Source organism: Telopea speciosissima, chromosome 4 (genome assembly GCF_018873765.1).
Source record: "Telopea speciosissima isolate NSW1024214 ecotype Mountain lineage chromosome 4, Tspe_v1, whole genome shotgun sequence".
Taxonomy (NCBI): domain Eukaryota; kingdom Viridiplantae; phylum Streptophyta; class Magnoliopsida; order Proteales; family Proteaceae; genus Telopea; species Telopea speciosissima.
The window spans coordinates 1,253,642-1,276,261 of NC_057919.1; the positions used below are offsets into that span (position 1 = coordinate 1,253,642).

Consider the following 22,620-nt stretch of genomic DNA (forward strand, 5'->3'; position numbering starts at 1 on the left):
CCTTCGTTGTCTCACTTCCTCTCTTTTCTCCCTGAGATAGGGTCGAAGGAACCCCTTCCCTGGTTGATTCAAACAGGAGATTCCCCTTTCCATTTTACCTTCTTGCTGTGAGTTTCATAGCAATACTACTTACAAGCATTGTTCGAGAACTCGTTTCGTTTCGGTATTTCGAGCTGACCGAAATATTCGAAATTTCGGATATTTCGGTCGAAATATTGTATTTTTCCTGGTATATTTCGGTAGGTCATTTCGGTGGGTTTTAGGTCAAGTTAAGGCCTGAAACTTCATGGAAACCCTATTTTAGGCTATATAAACACATTTAAATGTTCAAATTGCAAAAATAGTCACCCAAAATGGTGTTTTGGATGTGCACCATTGATTGGCAACGTACGGTCGAATCCTAATGTATAAGTATAACTTAGAGTCTTAGACTACTTAGTTAATCGCACATTTACACATACACAATGTACATTAAACAAGTAAATTGACTTGGAACTAAGTTGGAAACATAATGACTCATAAGTTAAGTCATAACTCATAAATCATAATATTAAGTACATATTACATAAGACATCAAGTCAATAACAAGTTAACAAATAACAACTTAAGAGTTAAGATTTAAGAAGATGATATCAAACATTCCAAATCACAATATCCCCAATTGTCCCCTACAAGTCAAGTAGTCATCATTCATCTCAAATGTTTACAAATTTGCTAATAATAACTACTCCGCCGTCCAGGATCAACCCCACTCATGGTCCGCTGGAGCCGACGTGTATTGCTCTCCGACTGTAGGACAAATGCATGCCATGTCATAGTCTAGGAGAAGAAGCGAGTGTAGTCATCCACAGTGGCCAAGTAAACTGCATCATCAACATGCTGAAGGTAACCTATTTTAGGATATAGGTCACCAAACTGTGAAGAAGTACTACCCACTGATCCACTATGATATGAGTCATATGACGGTTCTGGGAGCATGTACGGGTACGGGTTGTACGGCTGCGGCTGGTGGGTTGGGTAGGAAAAGAAGTCATCCACAAAAGACGATCCACTATATCTCTGTGAGTGGGAGTCATACTCAAAACTGGGAATGGATGGAGAAGATATAGGCTGCTGCCTCCAAGGGTACTGCCCAGACTGCCCTCCGCCATATGGATGTGAATGAGATGAACTATGCTCTGATTATGCTGGAGATGGACTGCTGTCTACATGAAAAGATGGGGCACGGAAATGCCCACTTGATCTACTGTCTCTATCGCCAATACTCAGTCCACCAACAGAGCCAGATAGGGCATCAATCTCCATAAGCTCAGCCTGCCTACTAGTACCACTACCACGACCACCAGGATTGGACTGGCCACGCTGCTTTCTCGAGTAGGTCGAGGTGGACGATGTGGGCCGTGTGGCCGGTGTGGGGGCACGGATTACCTCTTGCTGCTCTTGTACCACAAACGGGACTTGAGTTCCCTCATATGCTTGACCACCGTCACCATCATCATCATGCCCATCATTACTTCTACCACCACCACCACCATCTCCACCATCACCGCCACCAGAGGACATAGACCAATCTTCATCCTCCTCATCAACACCACCAGTAGGCTGGAACGGTATGGGTGACGCGTCCCGTGCGTGTACCTCACCCTCTGTAGCCATGAAGTCATCCGCATCAGCTTCTATGTGTTCGGCTATCATGGGGTCAGGCCTACCTCCAGGCTGATATAACACTGGCTCACCTCTATCCCTCACCCAATCAACAATAGGATCTTCATCATCTGACTCCACCTGAAAAATGTCGGCGAGATCGATATTTTCCCTGATACCCTCTTATCCCATGCGTATGTGTTGCATTTTCAACCTCAAATTATAATGCACATACACTAAGTCAGAGAGACGTTCAGAACCCAATCTATTTCTCCTCTTGGAGTGGATGAGAGAAAATGTACTCCAATTCCGTTCACAGCCAGATGCTGAACATGTCTAGGAGAGAACCTTGATTGCTATTTTTCTTAAATTGTCTGCCGAACCTCCATACAACACCCACCATTCAGCTGCATTACAACAAAAGAGACATGTCACCTTCATTTCAAAAGAATAAGATATTGAATTGAGTAATGACTAATGAAGTAATGAGTACTGGCATTACCGCGTGTCCGGCCTTGCTCTGCAGCATCGGTTCCAAAACTTCCCAATGCATCCCTAAAAGTCTTCAACTATAATCATTTGGAAAATATTTAAAATTAGTAATGACTCATTACTATTTAGTATTGAATTGAGTAATTCCAAATGAATTATAACTTATAAGACTCACCTCATTGTTGCATATCGCCTGTAATTTACTATTCGGCTCCAACTTGGCAACTACTTCTTTGACTGTGTCAATAAGACTACTATTCAACCCAAGCCTATGACTGTATGGGTACTTGGGGTTCAAATAATATGCTGAAATTGACATTACATATTAACTAGTTAGTAATATATCCTTCAAATTAACTTTAAAAGATGTAATTCCATAAAAAACAAAGAGTGTACACTCACCAGCCTTATGCAGTGGATGTATAAGTTGATTTTCTCAGCGCTCCTTGATAATTTTGAGAAAGTGTTTGCTACCTCGTGGATTTGCATTGTAAATACCTTCATTCATCAAGTCTATGGCAGCATATAGATGTGGCATGGTTGGTCCTTGAGAGCAGAATCAACTATATGCAAAACCTTGACCACTGGGTCCGAAGTTGTACCACTTTATGCAACTTTGACCAAAAGTCATCTCGATGAAATGGTAGCTTGTGCTTCCCTACCACCATGGGTATTGGACCCATTCCGGTTGAACCAGTCTTGAAGCAAACATTGATCTCAGACTCACATTTGGTCTCTATACTCTTGAGTGCAATGTAGTTGGTGGCGAATCTAGTTATGCCTGGCCTCACTAAGTCACCCCCACACTTCTCCCTCAAGAGGTTTTGTGCAAACCCATGGTTGTAGACAAAGTTGGTCATTTGCCTTGCCTTTTCCACAACATGTTGTACCAATTTGATCTTTCCCATGTCCTTCAACATGAGGTCTATATAATGGGCAGCACATGGAGTCCAAAACAACTGGTACTTACTGTTTTGCATCAACCTCTCACCGGCACTCTTGTAGTTGCTTCCGTTGTCCGTTACAATTTGGACAACGTTCCCCACTCCTACATCTTCTACCACTTCCTTTAGCAATTTGTAGATATACTTTGCATCCTTTTTCTCCTTGGATGCATCAACAGACTTCAGAAAGATTGTTCTCCCATCATAATACACCATAAAGTTGATGATGGACTTTCTTGTAGGACCAGTCCAACCATCACACATTATGGTCACCCCATAGTTCTCCCACAGCCCCCTCATTTCATTGATGTAGTCTTCAAGCTCTTTCTTTTGCTGGGGCAAGTACACATTCATAATCTCATATGGGGTGGGCCCCTTATACCCTGGGCCAGCCTCAGCAATGGAATCTATCATAGTCTGATAAAAGGGGCCTTGTGCTGTGTTTGCTGGGATGGTATTGTATAAGTATAACATCCACTTAGCTATAGATTCCTTCACTATCCCCTTCAGATTTTTCCATACTCCCTTGATTTTTGGTTGTTTGTTGCCTTTCTTTCTATAAACACCAGGTGCTTGGTGAAGTGCTGGGTCATCTCGTGGTGGTGGAGGCGGAGGCGGAGGCGGAGCTGCCCTCGTACTCTGTGATTTCCTAAAGGGATATTAGGCAACCCACCTCCTCCACTACCACTAGCACCAGCTCTAGAGGTACCAGCTCCTCCACTACCACCAACTCTCTGTCTCTCCTGATCCTCATGATAACTGGCTCTGCTCATCATCTGTGCTCGTCTCCAATCCCTAGCCTCTCGCTCAGTCTCTATATCATCATCATGAACATAGACATCATCATCATCACGATGGCTTGATTGGCCTCCCGTTGTACACCTTACTGCTTCCTCAAGTTCTACTCTTGCCTTCTCCCTCTGAGCCTTCCTCTTACTCGCTTCCTTCATGTAATTAATGACAGCCTTAGATACCTCCACAGGGACCATATGACATGCGACCACTTCAGGAGAATTCCCAGCTAGATGTTGTTCGAGTTTAGTGGCACCACCTCCCAAAAATTGCCTGTGACAATAGTTGCATTGGGATGTTCTTTTATCCCCATCAATTGGAGTGCCATGCAACCATGCAATGTTACCCCTAGTGCGCCCGGGTGTGCTCCCCTCCCCCTGGGTCCGGGCCGGCTGCCTCTGCCCCTCTTGCCTCTGGCTCTGTCGTTTACCACGATCTGCCATAATCGGACTAGTTTACTGTTGCATGAATAAAAGGCAATTCATTAATCAATAATCACTGAAGCACATCAATTCTTTTAGTTTAAATGTTTAAGAATTAAGATTTAAGAGCACTAACACAAGTATATAAATATATAACTATTTAGTATTTTTCCCCTAACCCTCATATTTTTCTCATATTTAAAACAATTTTTAAAAATATTTTTCAAATAAATATTGGCCTAGCACAACAAAACCAAAATTTTATGCAAATGGGCAGCAATAAAACAACATGTAGAATTTACTTATAGCTATTTTGTATTTTTCCCCTAACCCTCATATTTTTCTCATATTTAAAAATAATTTTTTTAAATATTTTTCAAATAATTATTGGCCTAGCACAACAAAATCGAAAAGATATGTAAATGGGCAGCAATTAAGAAGTATGTACAATTTACTTTTATATTTTTCAGTAATTTTAAAACAAAAACCTCATATTTTTTCTTATTTTTTGCTATTTTTTTGAATTTTTAAAATATTTTTATAATTTTCGAAAATTAAAATAATTAATTATTGGCATAAAAATATTTTTGACACCGTGAGGCCGTAGATCGGCCAATGGTGCCTAACATATATTTAATTCAGCACCATACAATATACATAACCCCTATTATTTTTTTATTTTTGTTGTAAATAAGTCCAATTTTTGAAGCAGAAAAATAAAAAAATAATATATATACCAAAAAAAAATTTCGACACCGTGAAGTCGTAGATCGGCTTCCCTAAAAAAAATCAATTTTGAGAATATGGTTTTACGTGGAATAGTGGAAAGGCTTCACAGATGTGCTAAGAAGTTTGAATCTTGTGTTCTCCAAGTGGTTCCGGCGTAGATGCGGCAAGGATTCAAATGGGAAGTGGAAGAATGGAGAAGAAATGAGCAAAAACCAAGCAAATATAAAAAACCAAGCGAAACCAGAGCTGTTTCGACCGAGACTGACGAAATATGCTCTTTTATATAAAGCAGTTTGTCGAGAAATTCGAAATCTCGCGATATTTTGGAAATATCTCAAGATATCACGAAATGTCAAGAATTTCACTCGAGTTTTTGTACTTTTTCGATTCGAAGTGGCATTTCGTTTCGAGCAGCTCGAAATATCCGAAATTTCCGAAATCTCGATCGAGATTTCGCGGGATTTTGAACAATGCTTACAAGTTATAGGACCCTGACCTACAAGGTGTGTAAGGGGGGGGGGGAGGAGGCCCCAAGCATCAATAATCAACCTATTTCTAAGGGTGTCCGCACAACGAACAGGGGGAGTAGCAAACTTAGCTCTAACATCAAAGATAATGGAGTCCTAGATCTGCTGAAAGGACCTAGACTTGGTGGACCATCTCCGGAGATTATGCTCAAACCAGATGTGATGAATGGCAGCTCCAAAAGTTAGCTTCCCCACCATGTCACAGCAGGATTTGCCCACGATGGTCATATCCACCCAAATCCATTCTCTTTCAAAGGTCAAGATCTGTCTTCTACGAGGCAGCATTTGGCCAGAAAACCAGACTAAACTTTGGAAAAGAATAGGCAATCAAAGAATAGGTGAGATCCACATCTTCAGAGGCATTCCAACAAAGGCAGCAGTGGGGGGGGGGGGGGAATAGTAATCTGGTGCTGGAGGAGGCAAGCCTGAGTAGGGAGGCAGCGAGAGAACACCCTCCAAACATAAATTGAACAGAAGTAAACAATACATAAATTGAACAGTAACCGTAGAAAAAATAAAGGAAAAAGTTCATACATGATGGGCCATATGGTTATGATAGTTACAAACTTAATAGGGGCCTATCAGGGGGTCCCAAGTCTATCCAACTTTTTGCTTGCCAAATCGCCAATCTATGTAGCTAAAAGTGGTAGGGGTGATGGAAAGAGTTACAGAATGGGTGTGGAGGAAACATTTTCTCAAAAACTAAAATATGAAAACCTTTGAAAAGAATTTTATTGTTGTCATGGGCCTCATGGCACCAATGCGAACCTAGCCAGTGGGCAAGCATCTTGTCAGCTTGGCTCCTAGGAGAGTAGGGTGTGCATATTCCAAGGGGATTTTAGATGTAAAATATGTTATTTCTTTCTTTAAGATGTAATTTGAGGGGGTTTGTATCTAAAATGAATATTTTATTTCTTCTACCTGTGAATATGATGGGGCAATGTGTAATATAAAAAATATCATCTTTAGAACTATAGTTTAACAGATGAAACCAATTTGGTCTTCTTCTCTTCTTTGATGTTGATGGCGGAAGAGATGGTGGTTGCAGCATGAGTACCGGTATTATCTTCTTCGTCTTCTTTGTGGATGCCTGATGGTGGCGGCAGTGGCTGCTACTGCAACCTTTCCGGAGGTAGTGGCAACTGCTACTACTTCTTCTTCCCATTTTTTCTTCTTATTTTTCCTTTCTATCTGGTTTTTCTCCCCAGTTCCTCTCTTTTCGTTCTTGTTAACCCTATTTCATTCCCCCCCATTTTCCGTCTAGGTGCCTTGAACAATATGGCAACCGGTAGCTGTTGGGACTCCATCAAAGGAGACCTCCTCAAAGCCATCCGCAGCTTCTGTCCAACCAGACAAGAGGAACCATTTGGAGAGCTCCTCGGCCTCTCCAAGAAATTTGGGATTCCATTTCTTTTGAAATTAAAGCCAAACTCTCGGATACTGTGGATGACTGACAGAGCATGCTGGAGCTGCCATGATTCCCTCCCCTTCTCCCTCCATCCCTTCGCCGCCACCCCCCTCTGCTATTCCCGACATCCCCCCCGGCGACCCCTGCCCTCCTCCACTTGCTTCTTCCCCAACCTTGCCGCCACCCCCCTCCCCCTCTGCCCCTCCATCCAACAATCACCCCGTACCTGTTTCTGCCCCCGATCCAAAAACCTAGTCTTCCCTGCTTCAGCAATCACCCCCCCTCTCTCGACACCTCACTTCACTATTCCAAACCTTTCACCGAGAATGGAGTGCCTTTTGCCCTCTGCCCCAAATCCATTCTCTCTCCCGTGCTCTCCAAATGGTCCTCTTGTTTAGTTGGACATTTCTTAGGCACCCAACCTTCCTTTAACATTGTCCGAGCTTCTCTCACCAAGCAATGGAAAGTTGCTGGATTGCTTGAAATCCATCTCCTCGATTCTGGTGTGTTTCTCTTTAAGTTCTTCTCTGATGATGCTAAGTCTCTTGCATTGGACGGAGCCCCTTGGATGGTTGGTTCCAAGCCGATTTTCCTTAGACATTGGCAGCCCCACCTCCTGCTCCACAAGCTCGACCTCAACACCATTCCCTTGTGGGTTAACCTCCTTGGGCTTCCCCTGCAATACTGGACCCAAGAGAGCCTCAGTCGCATAGGCTCCGTTATTGGCACTTCCCTTTGCACTGACCTGCGCACCCTTAAGCAGAATCGACTCTCGTTCGCCAGGATTTGTGTGGACATCTTAGCAAATTCTCCTCCTCCTTCGTCCATCAGTATTAAGGAAGAGGATGGATTTTGGTTCGAACAGCCTATGAAGTATGATTGGATCCCCCTCCATTGCCAGCTCTGCAAAATCTGTAGTCACTCCAACTCGGCTTGCCCTGCTTTGATGCCTCTGGCCTCAGCGGGTCTTGCTCCTAAAGCTTCGCAGCGTCGTTCTGACTCGACTACGCCGGAGAATATTACTTCTGTTATACCCACTGAGGACCCAGCCCTTCCTGGCGGGAACAATTTTGAAGCCTCTTCCTCTCAGGCTCTTCCTGCTCCGACTCCATCGGAGAAAACAGCATCAACGTCGGGCCCTCTTATCTCGGAGACTAGAGGTCGCAAATCTCTCAGACTCCATCGCTGCCATCGCCGCCCCAGCAATCGCAATCGCGGCTCTTTCGCTATTGAGGCCACCGTTAACGACGTCAACTCCGTCGAAGGTCCTCCGCCTTTGTCACCTCTGCCATCGTCGGCCGTCGCCCATGGCCCTGCTACCGAGGTCGCTCAAGCCTTGTCTTTGTCCCATCTGCTTGAGCCTGCTGCCTCGACCTTTGAGCAAGCTACTTTCTCAGAAGATTAGGCGGCAGAGAGCTCTGATCTTGGAGAACCGCTTGAAAAGGTCATCGAGATTTCTCTAAGGCAGTCCTTGCACCTTTGCGCTGAGCTTGGAAGGGAAACTGGCTCACCTACCACATTTGGGCTGTCTTGCAGTCCCTAAAACGAGCTAACCCCTCCTGCAGGTGTTCCTGTCGCTGCCCTGACGAAGACCACCAACCTTTGCCATTTTCGCGATGAAGTTTCCCCCTTTGCATCCTCGTCTGATTCTTTTTCTTTTTTGAACCCCCACCCCCTTTTGTCCCCTTCCACTCCCCCTGCTTTTCCACTTTTACCCCCCCTTCTTCCACTTTCACCACACCCCCTTCTTCGACCACCCCTTTTACCATTTTACCCCCTACTCCCTAGTGCCTACCCCCCTTGGCCCATCCCGTCCAATTGTTTTAACGACCCTTTTGGGCCTTCTTCTTCGGCCCATGCTCCCTCCTCTTGTCTTGGGCCCTGTCTGTTAGAACCCCCCTTGACCCATCCACCTGTTTGGCCCAGCTGCCAGGCCCGTACCTCTTCCCCTAGCCCATCACAGCCCCTCCTAACCTCTCCCCCCCTTTTAGCCCTCCCATCCCCTATCCAGCCCTTTTCTGCTCAGCCCATCTCTACCCAGCCCCCCTCAACCGTACCCCCCTCAACCCAAGCCCAGTCTTTCTTCACCTACAACCTGCCCATTTATCAACCTCCAGCCCACCTTTATCATAAACTTTTCCCTAACCCTCCCTCTCAATCCCTCACTCGGTCCATCTCCTCCCCCTCCCTTCTGGATCCCCCTCCCCTTGATCCCCCCACCCTTCACCCCCTCGCAGGCCTCTCATCCGAGACCCGGCTTTAGTCTTCTTTCGGCGTCGCTATTGCAGCACTCCTCCGGTGCTCTCTTTGCCATTCCCCTCCTAGTGTCCATGTCTGTTGGCCTCATTTGGAACGTCCGGGGTCTTAACTCCCTGGCCAAGCATAAAAAAATCCGTTCTCTCATCAATTCCACCCACTCCTCCTTTTGTGCCCTCCTTGAGACCCGTGTCCTGCAAGATAATGCAGCCCGCATTGCTGCCTCTATTGCTCCCTCTTGGTCCCTTCTCTCTAACTATAATCACTCTTCTCTCGGTCGGATTTGGTTCCTCTGGGACCCTTCCAAAGTCACCATCTCTCTTTCCCATTCTTCCTCCCAATTCCTCCATCTCAGTCTCTCCCTCCCCAATTCCCACACCACCTTCTTCCTGACAATTGTCTATGCCTGCAACCATGCTGCTGACCGTTCCTCTCTCTGGTTGGACCTCTCCCTCCTTAACTCCTCTATGGACTCCACCCCCTGGGGTTTAGGCGGAGACTTCAATGTGGTGCGAACCCAAGAAGAAAAATTGGGAGGTAGACCCATCGATCCTTCCTCTGTCCTTGCTTTCAATGATTGTCTAAAAGAGCTAGGCATTGAGGACCTTCGTTGGGCCGGTTCCCCCCTTACTTGGACCAACCGGCGTGTTGGTCCTGATCGCATCGCCTGCAAGCTGGATCGTTTTCTCTCTAATGAGGCTTGGCTCTCCTCCTTTCCCCACTCCCTTGCCAACTTCCTCCTTTAGGGCCTTTCTGACCACTGCCCCTGCCCCTGCCATATCCTTATCCACCCCTATTCCTCCTTTGGTCCTAAGCCTTTCAAATTCTTCGACATGTGGACCTCCCACCATCTTTTCCTTCCCACCGTCCTCAAGGCCTGGCGCACCCTGGTCTCCTCTCCCTCCCTCCCCCTCATTGCTCTGTCTAGGAAGCTCTGCAATACCAAAGCTGCCCTCAAAAGCTGGAATATCTCCTCCTTCGGCAATATTAATTCCAGGCTCTCTTGCTGCAAATCCAATCTCTCTTCCGTCCAAGCTAGACTTCAATCTGACCCCCTCAATCCCCTCCTTGCCTTTGAGGAGAAACTCCTTTCTGAGGAGCTGTTCTCTCTCTCCTCCTTGGAGGAAAGTTTCCTGCGTCAAAAATCCCGCATCAAGTGGTTGGAGTTGGGTGACTCAAACTCTGCTTATTTCCATAGGTCTCTGAAACCAAGGCTCAACTCTAATTCCATCACCCTCCTCCATTCCGTTGATGGATCCACCCTTACCTTGGTAAGTGACATCAAAACTGCAACTATCTCCTTCTTCTCTGACTTGTTCAATCCCCCCCCCCTCTTCTTTCCACCCCCATTCCCCCTGCCCTCATTAATAAATTCCTCCCTCCCCTTGTTGCGGATTACCTCATCAGCATCCCCTCTGATGAGGAGATAATCAAGGCCATGCACTCCTATAAATCCAATAAAGCTCCTGGCCCTGATGGTTTCAGCATGGGTTTCTTTCTTAGCTGCTGGGACTCCATCAAAGGAGACCTCCTCAAAGCCATCCGCAGCTTCTTCTATAAGCCTAGCCAGCTGGCTCAGGTCAACCAAACCTTCATTTGCCTCATTCACAAAAAAGAGGGAGCATCCTCTCTTTCGGACTTCAGACCCATCTCCCTCTGCAACCTCATCTACAAATTCATAGCCAAAATCCTTGCCAACAGAATCAAGGCGATTATCCCTTCTTTGGTCAGCCCCAACCAATCCGCTTTCATTGCTGGGAGAAGCATTGCGGATAACATTATCCTTTGCTCTGAGATCGTGCGGGGATTTGACCGTTAATCTCACTCTCCATCTGCCCTAATGAAAATTGACCTCCATAAAGATTTTGAATCCCTCAGGTGGGATTTCATTTGCGGAGTGCTCTCTCAAATGGGCTTTCCCCCTGCCTTTGTTCGCTGGATCCATGCTTGCATCTCTACCCCCTCCTTCTCAGTTCTTGTCAATGGTTCTCCGGCTGGCTTCTTCCATTCCAAGGTGGGTATCCGCCAAGGATGCCCACTCTCTCCTTTCCTCTTCTCCATCGCCCTGGAAGTTCTCTCCCGCAGCATCCAATCCAAGACCGATCTTCACCTCATCTCCCCCTTGCCGAAATGCAAGCACATCAACCTTACTCATCTCGCCTTTGCAAATGATCTGATGATCTTCTCTAAGGCCTCTCACTCCTCCATCTTTGCTATAATGGACTCTCTCCACCTCTTTGAGTCCCTCTCAGGCCTTCGTATTAACCTCCTTAAATCCAAAAATTTTCTCTCTGGCATCTCCGATCTGGACCGGGACTCCCTTCTTACCCTCACCGGCTTCTCCATCGGCTCCCTCCCTGTCAAATACCTTGGGCTTCCTCTCATTCCGGCCAGGCTCTCTAATCACCATTGTGCTCCCATGCTGGACAACATCCGCAAGCGTCTCCAGCTTTGGAAGAGCAAACTCCTCTCCTACGCGGGTCGCCTTGTTTGCGTTCACTCTGTCCTGCAAGCTTCATTTATCTATTGGAGTGGGATCTTCAACCTTCCCAAAGCCACTATCCAGGCGATGGAACGTCTCTTCTGTGCTTTCCTCTGGAAAGGGTCAGACACTTCTAGATTCCTCCATCCTGTCAGCTGGAAGTCTATTTGCCTCCCAAAATCCGAAGGTGGTCTTGGGATTCGGAGAATAAAAGACTCCAACACTGCTGGTAGTCTCAAGCTTATCTGGAAAATCTCCTCCCATCAGGATTCCATCTGGGTCACCTGGGTCTATTCTCATCTCCTCAAGTCCAACTCCATTTGGACTGTCCCCATCCCCTCTGATGCCTCCTGGATTTGGAGAAAGATCCTTGCTCTTCGCCCCCTGGCCCTTCGAGGTATCTCTTCTTCCATTGCCAGAGGATCCTCCATTTCCCTCTGGCTTGACCCTTGGCACCCCCTTGGTGTCCTTTTCAGTGTGCTTGGCCCCAGGTAAATTTACTCTTCTGGTCTTCCCAAAAATGCCCCCCTTTCTTGCCTCATTTCCTCTGGTTGTTGGTCTCCCCCCCCCCTTTCTCAATCCCTCCATTGCTTCTCGGATTTGGCCTGCTCTCCCCCCCTCTTGGTGATAGATTCATTTGGTCGCCCTCCCCCAATGGCCTCTTCAGCACCAGATCAGCCTGGAACTTTATTAGACCCACCGGCCCCATCGTGCCTTGGCATAGCCTAGTCTGCTTCAAAGGCCATATCCCTCACCATAGCCTTACTACCTGGAGAACCCTTCGCCTTTGCCTCCCCACCCAAGCATTCCTTATCCACCATCATATCCCTGTCTCCCCTGCCTACTCCCTTTGCTGGAATGGCCTTGAAGACATCCCTCACCTATTCTTTGACTGCCCCTTCACCTCTACTATCTGGAAAAAAGCCCTGTCCTCCATCTGACGTCGCAACAGGAGACCCTTAAATTTTGAGCGAGAATGGCTTTGGTTGGTTAATTCTTTCTCAGGTTCCTCGATTTGTGACACCATTGGAAAGCTGGTTTTTGGAGCTGCTATTCACCACATCTGGATGGAGCGCAATCTTAGGAGATGGACTTCCAACTCTCGTTCTTTTGACCTGATTTGGAAAGCCATCTCCTTTGACGTGTCTTCCAAGCTCTGCCGTGCTCATCTTCGCGCTGTCAGGGACAACCCTAGGAATAGGCATATTGCTGGTTTTTGGGGCTTTGATCTGCCCTCCCTTTTCCCTTCAACCTCTGCGTAGGTTGGCTATTTCCCCCCCCCCCCCCCTTCTCCTTTGTGTATTCTTTCTTTGTCCTGCCCCCTCCTGGGGTAAGGTAATACATATTATTCACCCAAAAAATATGGCAACCAGTCAACTAGGCGATCAAGAACCGCCTTGATGACTCCCCCTGTACTTACAAAGTCTCTTTCTACATCAGCGTCATCAAAAGGTTTCATTTTAGATGCAATTTTGAGGATTTCTGGATTTGGCTGCTTGAAAACTGCAAAGCATTGGAAGTGTTCCCTGCAAAAAATTTCGGCTACTTGAGAATTGCAAAAAATTTGAGGTCATTGCACTTGTAATAACCAAGGTTCATATAATGCTTGGTTGAGGGTCACTTTTTTTTTTATGGAATTCTAAGTTGGAGTGGATGAAAAAATGATTTTCATCTTGGTCGAGGAAGTATCTTTCGATTAGAAGAATGCTTGCTTTGATAAAGTGCACTTTTCAGTAGTGTTCCCTTTTAATCTTGTGCATTATTATGGCTCTGGCCTATGGCTTCAGTGTCCAAAAAAGATGGAGAAATAACCTTATGAAAGGTGTAGATGGAACAGGTGAGGAGAGACCCCATTTCAACCTTTTGAGCTGGTAGGTAATATGGGGGCCGAAGAAGTATGAGGGTTGGGAATTAGATCAGTGAAAAATATTACTAAGATGCTTTTGCTTAGATTTAGCAATAACTTAGGATTTTGGAGAGTTCTCCCGTTGAATATGCTAAGGGTGTGTATTGAAGGAGGTTCTTATGTGATTAATCTGGATTTTGGAAAGAGGGAAGTAAAATAATATTCGAAGAAAAAGAGAGATCCAGCCGGTAGTTACATATTTACATGCTTATGATGGTTCTCTATTGCTCGATTAGGCTTGCTGTCTTCAAGAGTTTCTAGGGTTGAAGAAAACAGGTTTCTGGTGATCAATGGGGATTAATCATTAACAGCTGAGAAGTGGCATGGTTGTGATTATGATTATTATTATTTTTTCGATGGTGCCCTTCTGTCTTGATTTTTTGGATTTTATTTGTAGGGGGAGGGTTAGGGCTTGATATGTGATTCTGCTATGGATTAGATTGAATTCCCTTATGATTTATGTTTTATGGTGCATATGCTGTTTACACATGGGCGAAGCTTGGCACAACAGTTAAGTTGTGCTATTGCAACCTGTTGGTTCAAAACTTGGAAACAGCCTCTCTCACGAAGCAGGGGGTAAGGCTACGTACATTTGCCCCTCCCAGACCCTGCAGTAGAGGGAGCCTCGTGCACTATAGGTTGCTCTTTTTTTTTTTTTTTTTTTTTTTTTTTTTTCTGTTTACAAATGCTTTTTACAATTTGTGGAACTCTTTTGTAATGCTGATTTCCCACTTTGCTTATGATGAAAGAAAGAAAAAAGAAAATAGAAAACCTGGATCTAGGCTGAGAATTGTGAGATCAGGCTGGGCCTTGTGCTTTGGGACGTTTAAGTTCTTCCCTTTGATTTACACATTTAATGGACGAGCCAAGCGAGTTTTTTCTAATTAGGCAATAATCACACCCTTTAGTGATTATCAAACCAAGGATTAGGTTGCTTAGGGTTTCCAACCTGTCAAGGATGGTTCGCTAATTTCACATTACTCACACAGTCACATTTTAGTGATTAGGGAAAAGAGAGGGTTGTTGAACATGAAAAGAGAAAATTATTCAGAACTAAATGAAACTCGCTAGGGTGGTAACAAAGGGAAGATTATAGGGAGTTACTTATGGAGTTTTTATCTCTTCAGCATTCAATGAGTGCAGTAGGGCATTAGAATGGGAGACAACAACCGTTTGGGAGAAATTAATAAAACATTGAGGTGTAAATGTGTAATTGACGTTGCAGATGTAGAAAGCACCAGTAGATCTCTAAACAATGAAGCTGCTGTTAGCTATGACTGGAGTGGACATCAATGGATTGAGCTATGTTAGGTTAGGTTGTGATGATTTAGGGAGATGTACAGCTGCCAGAGTTGGAAGTGAATAGGATGTAGAACACCCATTGAAGGGTGCGTCATTTTTGTGACATTTGATTAGTTTACATGTGGATGTACGTGTTTCTTTTTTGGGATATTTAGTTGATAAAATGCAGTTACTAGGAGAGATTGAGTATTTCTTACATCCATCTAACTTAGATGGTTATTGTACAGTATACTGTTTCCGTCAGAAATTGTATCTCCAATGGATAGATGTCTTTCAAAATAAGAAAGAAACAAAGAACTTAATTGAAATTCATTGTCTATGTGCATTTTGTATTTTCTGAGTTTCTGTTTAAAACAGTCCTGGTTTGCTCATCGATTCATCAGTATGAATATGGATGAAATCTGACTTCTGCTGATTGACAGGGTACAGTAGTAGTTGCTGGTAGAGCAAGAGCGGTTGTTATTGGAGTTGGCTCTAACACTGCCATGGGGAGTATACGTGATGCAATGCTAAGAGCAGAAGATGTAAGAAAACCATAATTTCAGTTTTCCATTAGAAAGCTATACATTTATTTTTTGCTGAAGTTTACCTGCCGTTACATATATTTCTTTTCATTTTTTTTTCATATTATATTTCATAGTGTTGTAATGTGGGTTCAAGGGTAGTTTTGTCCTAGGGCTATTTCTGTCCTTGTACCTATTCTGGAATGTTCTTCATCTTATTATAAATAAAGAGGGGCTGTGACCATATAGTCATAAATCACCACATGGTATCAGAGCAGGGATCCACATCGGGATCTGAACCCTAATGGTTCCCTTTGTGAAGCGCTAGCCCTGTCTACCGTTCTCTCTCTCTCTCTCTCTCTTTCCCTTTCTTGTTTCTTGCGCCGCAAGCACCGCCGCCCTCGTCCTCCGTCTCCTCTCTTCTTCTCGGTACCAGCCACAACCACCGCCGCCTTCTACACCAACCACCACTTCCGCCATCCACTTCCACCGCTTCTGCCTCCTTCTAGCGGAGCTTCTGCTCCCGTCTCTCGCTCTCGGTTCACCCTTGGTGGTGAGTTTTTCTCCCACCAAGGGGTTTTTTGACCAATCCTTGGACTGAATCATCTCTGTTGGTTATGGGTGTTAAATGTTTCTTTCGGGATCCCTTTGTTATTGATGAGTTTGTGATTCTGACCTGATCAGCAACTATGGGCGACTCTGCGATCTCCACTGCATCTACTGGACAAGGAGTTAATCAATGTGATTTCCTTCTGTTCCCTACCAGCTCCATTGAATTAAATGGGAACAATTACTTGATGTGGTCGCGATCTTGCTTCCTTGCCATTAGTTCTCGTGGTCTTTTAGGCTACATTACAGGGACATCTGTTAAGCCTATTGATACTGGTCTTTCTCAAGACAAGTGGGTGACATCCAATTTTCTTGTCATGTCCTATCTCATCAACTCCTTGGATCCTGAAATAGCCGGTGGTTGTCTTCTTCTCGATACTGCTGCCAATATTTGGAGGACTGCAAATTCATGCTACCAAACAACAGGAGTTATCTCTTTCCCAGTATTATTCCAAGCTCCGCAGCATGTGGCAACAGTTGGATTTTTATGGGTCCTTTACCGCTACCTGTGATGTTGACGCTATTGCCTTTAAAAAATCGGAAGATGGTCTCCGTGTCTTTGATTTCCTTGCTGGCCTCAGTATTGAATTTGATCAGGTTCGGGCTCATGTCCTGAATTGTGATCCATTTCCTACAGAGCAGGCTTATGCCATGGTGCATTCAGGGGACAGCCGTTGCAATGATATGGTTCATCCAGTTACAAAGGAACTATCAGTCCTCTTTTCTATCCCACAGAGTTCATCTCGAGGTCGGCTCTCTCGTGGTATTGGTGATCGTTCCACTCCTGATCGAGTTCTGGTGAAGTATGATTTTTGTGAGAAGGAGCGACATACCAAGGATAGATGCTGGAAATTACATGGGTGTCCCAATCATACTCGGGGACGTGGGCAGAGTCGTTCTTCCTCTTCAGCCAGAGCAAATCAAACTTCATCTGAGGACGCTATTTCTAATCAGTTACTTTCTCAGGAGGAACTCCGACACCTACGTCGTCTGATGACCAGACTAGAGTAATCTTCTTCATGAACATCATCTGCAGCTTCGGCCACCTCCCTGCCAGGGCTCTCTAACCTGCCCTCTTCGTCTTCCTCTTCCCATCCAAGTATTCCTTTTTGTGGCCATAGTACCTCCGGCATATTCACTTCCTAGATAATTTTCTCGGGTGCAATTGACCATGTGACTAGTTCTGCTACTCACTGTCATTATCCTTTGTTAGGTAATAGTAAAGTTCGTGTGGCTGATGGTTCCCTTTCTCCTGTTTCTGAGAAGTGCGTCATTAAGTGCACTTCTTCCATATCTCTTTCATCTGTCTTTCATGTTCCCAATTTTCTACTAATTACTCTCCATTAGTAGTATTATACGGTTTTTAAACTGTAAAGTAATATTTTTTCGTACTCATTGTCTATTCCAGGCAAGGTTCTCAAGGCGTCGCCTAGGCATCTAGGCGGTTTGTTTTGGGGCGCCTTGGTTGGTGTTGCCTTGTCGCCTTGCCACCTTGGTTGGTGTTGCATTAAGTTTTTTCACTCCTTGACCACCTTGATTTACCTATCGCCTTGACAACTATGGTTCTAGGACTTGGTGACGGATCGTACGATTGGTAGTGGTAAAGTGGTTGGTGGTCTACACTTGCTTGACAGTTCTCCATCCGCTTTGGCCTCTACTTTTGTCTCTTCGGCGTCTACTTTGGTTAATCTACATAGATGGCATCGTCGTTTGGGCTACCCTCCTCTGGGTGTTTTATCTACTTTATTTCCTAGTTTAGTAAAGTGTTGTAATCCGAACAAGTTTCATTGTGATGATTGCTTTTTTACAAAGCAAACTAGAGCTGTTTACTCTATTTCGGATAATAGAAGTTTAATTCCCTTTGGTTTAATTCATTCTGATGTATGGGGCCCTACTCATTGTGTTTCTACATTTGCTTATCACTGGTTTGTCACATACTCACATTCATTGAGTGTTTCATCTATACCACTTGATTGTATCTTGGCAGAAGAACAATGTATTCTCCTGTTTTCAGCTGTTCCACAAAATGATCCAGACGCAATTTGATGCCAAAGTGAAGATCCTTCGGACTGATAACGGAAAAGAATACACTGATGGTTCTCTTCAGGCCTATTTGTCTGCTCATGGGATTATACATCAAACCTCCTGTGTCGACACCCCTGCCCAAAATGGTGTGGCTGAACAGAAGAATCGTCACCTCTTGGAAGTTGCCCGATCATTGATGTTTGCCATGAATGTTCCTCATTGTTTTTGGGGTGATGCAGTTCTCTTGGCTGCCAACCTTATCAATCGGCTCCTTTCCTGTGTGTTGGCCTTTCGTTGCCCTCTTGATGTGTTATTGGGTTGCTCTTCCTTTTTGGTGCCTCCTAAAGTTTTTGGTTGTGTAGTTATTGCTCGCAATCATCATGGCAGTGGCAAGTTTGATCCAAAGGGTTTGTGCCGCATTTTTTTGGGATATTCTGCTACTCAAAAGGGGTATAAGTGTTACCATCCTTATACACCTCTTCAGGGGGAGCCTACGAGTGAAGAGATACCTTTAATTGCTTCATTGGAGGTGGATGTGCCTACTATAAAAGATCCATCTATTGAGCTTGAGGATGGGATAACCGGACAAGAGCGGGATCAGCCTTTAATCCAGGGGGAGCAGGAATGGCCTTTAATTCAAGGGAGCATGGTGAGCCACTTTAAAGACATTCAGTACGTGGCATAAAAGAAAGCAAGTTGACAATACCACCACCACTACTCTTAACCAATCGGCATTACCAGTCTCATGTCCTTTTGGTCCTCCGATTCCTTCTGGCGAGTCTCCTTTAGATCCTAGTCTTGACTTACCCATTGCTAACCGTAAGCCACGTAGAAGTTGTACTCAACATTCCATTTCTAATGTTGTTTCATATAACTCTCTTTCTCCATCATTCTATACTTTTGTTTCTTTCTTGTCCTCTGTTTCCATCCCTAACACCTGGCAGGAAGCAATAACGAACTCAAGGTGGAAAGAAGTAATGAATGAAAAAATGAGTGCCCTGGGGAAAAAATGACACTTGGGACTTGGTGCCTCTTCTTCCAGGAAAGAGACCCGTAGGCTGCAAGTGGGTTTTTGCATTTAAACAGAAGGCTGATGGATCGATAGAAAGATACAAGGCAAGGTTGGTTGCCAGAGGTTTTACCCAAACTCATTGGATCGACTATTAAGAGACATTCACCCAGTTGCTAAGATGAATACTATCAAGGTAATTATCTCCTGTGCTGTTAACCAAGGATGGGATCTCCAAAAACTTGATGTGATGAATGCCTTTCTCCACCGGGAGCTTGAAGAAGAGGTGTATATGGATAGCCCTCCTAGATTTGCTGCCCCAGAAACTCAAGGCAAGGTGTGTCGTTTGAAGAGAGCTTTATATGGTCTAAAACAATCCCCAAGAGCTTGGTTTGGTCGTTTCCATAGAGCCATGCTGTTCATTGGGTATAAACAAAGTAATGCTGATCATACGTTGTTTATGAAGAAGACTGATCAACATATCAAAGTTTTGATTGTCTATGTAGATGACATAGTTGTTATTGGATGTGATGCTGATGAAATAACCAAGCTGAAGACCTACTTGGGGACAAAGTTTGAAGTTAAGGACCTGGGAAAGCTGCGGTTTTTTCTTGGGATCGAGGTTGCCTATTCTGCTCAAGGTATCTTCCTTTCTCAACGGAAGTATATGCTTGATCTTCTGTCAGACACAGGAATGCTGGGGTGTAAGCCTGTTGATTCCCCATTGGAACCTAACACTCATCTAAAGAATAAGGGTGGCAAGCTAGTGGATAAGGGTAGCTACCAAAGGTTGGTGGGATGCCTGATATATCTTTTACACACTCGGCCAGATATAGCCTTTGCAGTGAGTGTAGTTAGCCAATATATTCATGATCCTCATTCAACCCATCTAGAGGCAGCAAATAGAATCTTGTCTAGGAAAAGGTGTTCTCTTCTCTCTGCATGATGACTTGCGAGTTGAGGCTTTTACCGATGCAGATTTGGCAGGATGTCCAGATGACATGAGATCCACCTTAGATTATTGCACCTTTGTTGGAGGCAACTTGGTAATTTGGCAAAGCAACAAGCAAGAAGCAGACTATAGTTGCTCGATCCAGTGCAAAACCAGAGTTCAGGGCTATGACCCATGGTATATGTGAACTCCTTTGGCTTAAGGGACTCCTTCAGGGTTTATGTGTTATTGTTGAGCTGCCCATGTGTCTCTATGGCGACAGCAAATCAGCAATAAGCATACCACATAATACAGTTCAACACGATCGAACCAAGCATGTCGAGATTGATCGTCACTTCATCAAGGAGAAGCTGGAACAACGAGTTGTTTGTGTCCCTTTTGTTCAATCTAGTGAGCAATTAGCTGATATTCTCACTAAAAGAATTAATAAAAGTTTTAATTCTATAGTCAGCAAGTTGAGCATGTTTGATACTTATGCACCAACTTGAGGGGGAGTGTTGTAATGTAGGTTCAAGGGTAGTTTTGTCCTAGGGCTATTTCTGTCCTTGTACCTATTCTGAAATGTTCTCCATCTTATTATAAATAAAGAGGGGCTGTGACTGCATAGTCTTAAGCCATATTTCTCAAATCACCACACATAGTTTTGAGAAATTAATTCGTGCCTCAAATTAATTCCTATTTTCCCATTTTCTTAATTATTCCTGTATTGGATAGGTACTGGTAGGTCTGGTTTGTCAGTGGCTTTTCCTTTGTCCATTCACTTCCTGATCGCTATCTTTTATGTTGCGTTTAGATTTCATTCCCATGTGCTGTGGCTGGTGGGAAGGGAAAAGGAAGGAAAATAATATTGTCATTTGGTTTCTTTATAAGAGGGGGAAAAAAAGAACTTTTGGGAAACACATTCTCTCCAATATTGTCACACCCATCTCATGTCAAAAAGTGGGTACCGAAAATTGATGGAAGGGGCAATGGAATTCTGAAAACAAATCCTCCATAACCCGGCTCTTTCTTCCTGTGGTCTGTATAATAGGGCTCCAACCAAATTCACCCCAACTTACCCTATTCCTTTCTCTCACTCGCCCCAAAATAAAAATCCTCTTTTCTTTATAGCTCCCATGTCAATAACTGTAACTAGGGTTCTGCAGCCTGACACTCCCTGCTCTCTTAAGCAGTGCATCCTGAATGTTATGCCCAACTCAATAGCTGTTTCTGGTAATCAACTCTGTTTTCTTATTGCATATTGATTTGTTCCCTTCCTAGACCCTGCAGTGGCAGGAGCCTCGTGCACTGGGTATGCATTTTTTTATATTGATTTGTTCTGCGCCCCAAAAAATGGAAAATGAAAATCCAGCACAAAAAAAGATTTCTCTTTGCTCCATAAAATAACCAAACAAAGCCTTCAATTCTCAGATTCTGCTCTCTCATTGGTTTAGATTGGTTTTCCTCAATTATGGTCATGGATTTCTGTCTTAGACATCTTCCTAAACCAGTTTTCTTGATGTTCATTCAGTTCAGGGTTGATTTTCCATTGTTTCTGTTGGGTAATCTGTAGTAATTAAACTTAAAATTTGGGTTGCTTTTTCTGGGTGTTGTATAAGTTCAGTTTCATAAACATTAGAATCACATTAAGCTAATCAGTTGGTTTTGATATTTTTAGAGTTTGAAAGTACTATCAGTTGCAATTCTAAAGGTACTGGACTTGCATCGATTGGATAAGTTTGGTTGGATAATTTGAAGGTTCTCTGCTTTTTTACTGTACAATAATAATATCTGAAAACAACTGTCGAAGTTGCTGTTTGTTGATTTTGAGAGGCCTTTGGTTTAGGAGCTTAGTCTTTGTTTCTCAATTGATTTGAATCCATATTAAGTTCTCTGAAACAGATTAAACAAGTGTCGGTACTGTTCACCATGGGATGGTTTCATGGTGAACCTTTAACTCTCTTCTTTGCTTTGAATGGGCTCATTTGAGTGCTAATTAGGGATTCATGTCCCATGTCTTGCATCATGAACATTTACTGATTGATAATATTATTTGTTGCAGGAAGTTACACCATTGAAAAAGAAACTTGATGAATTTGGTACTTTCTTGGCCAAGGTGATCATTTACTATCTCCCTTCACCAATATAAATCTCCTCAGTATTGATTATTGTTAACGTCTTGAAAAGTGAATACCGCCAAAAGAAATTGTTGGTATGTTATGCACCTGTGTTTCATGTTCTGAGTTGGTCTTAAATAATTTAGGAAATTTGGACAGCACTTCTATAGTGAATCCCAAGTAGTTGCGAGAAGGTTGAAAGAGACAAACCGTGAAGGATTCAGGCTTGTCAAGCAATTAGAAAATTCTGGCAGAAAGAAGCACCAAAGACTTGGTGTCTACCATATTTGGATACACACTGTGTGACACAATACGTGATACTGTCGGAAAGCTTGTTTTTGGCTCTGCTATCTACCACATTTAAATGGAAAGGAATCTTGGGAGATGGACTTCCAACTCAAGATATTTTGATATGATTTGGAAAGCCATCTCCTTCGATGTCTCCTCCAAGCTCAGTTTTATCCCTCATAGATCCATTCTTGATACCCCAAGGAACAGGAATATAGTTGTATCCTGGGGTCT

General features: G+C 44.1%; 1 protein-coding gene across 1 annotated transcript in view; it reads left to right on the forward strand.

Moving 5' to 3' along the window:
- The window catches only part of LOC122657962 (calcium-transporting ATPase 3, endoplasmic reticulum-type), a 200,654-nt gene that overhangs the window by 78,941 nt on the left and 99,093 nt on the right, over positions 1-22,620 (forward strand). Inside the window, exons 11-12 of the mRNA XM_043852775.1 lie at positions 15,327-15,428; positions 22,044-22,097. Of these exons, the coding sequence (XP_043708710.1) occupies positions 15,327-15,428; positions 22,044-22,097 (156 nt within the window). The remainder of the gene's footprint in view (positions 1-15,326; positions 15,429-22,043; positions 22,098-22,620) is intronic.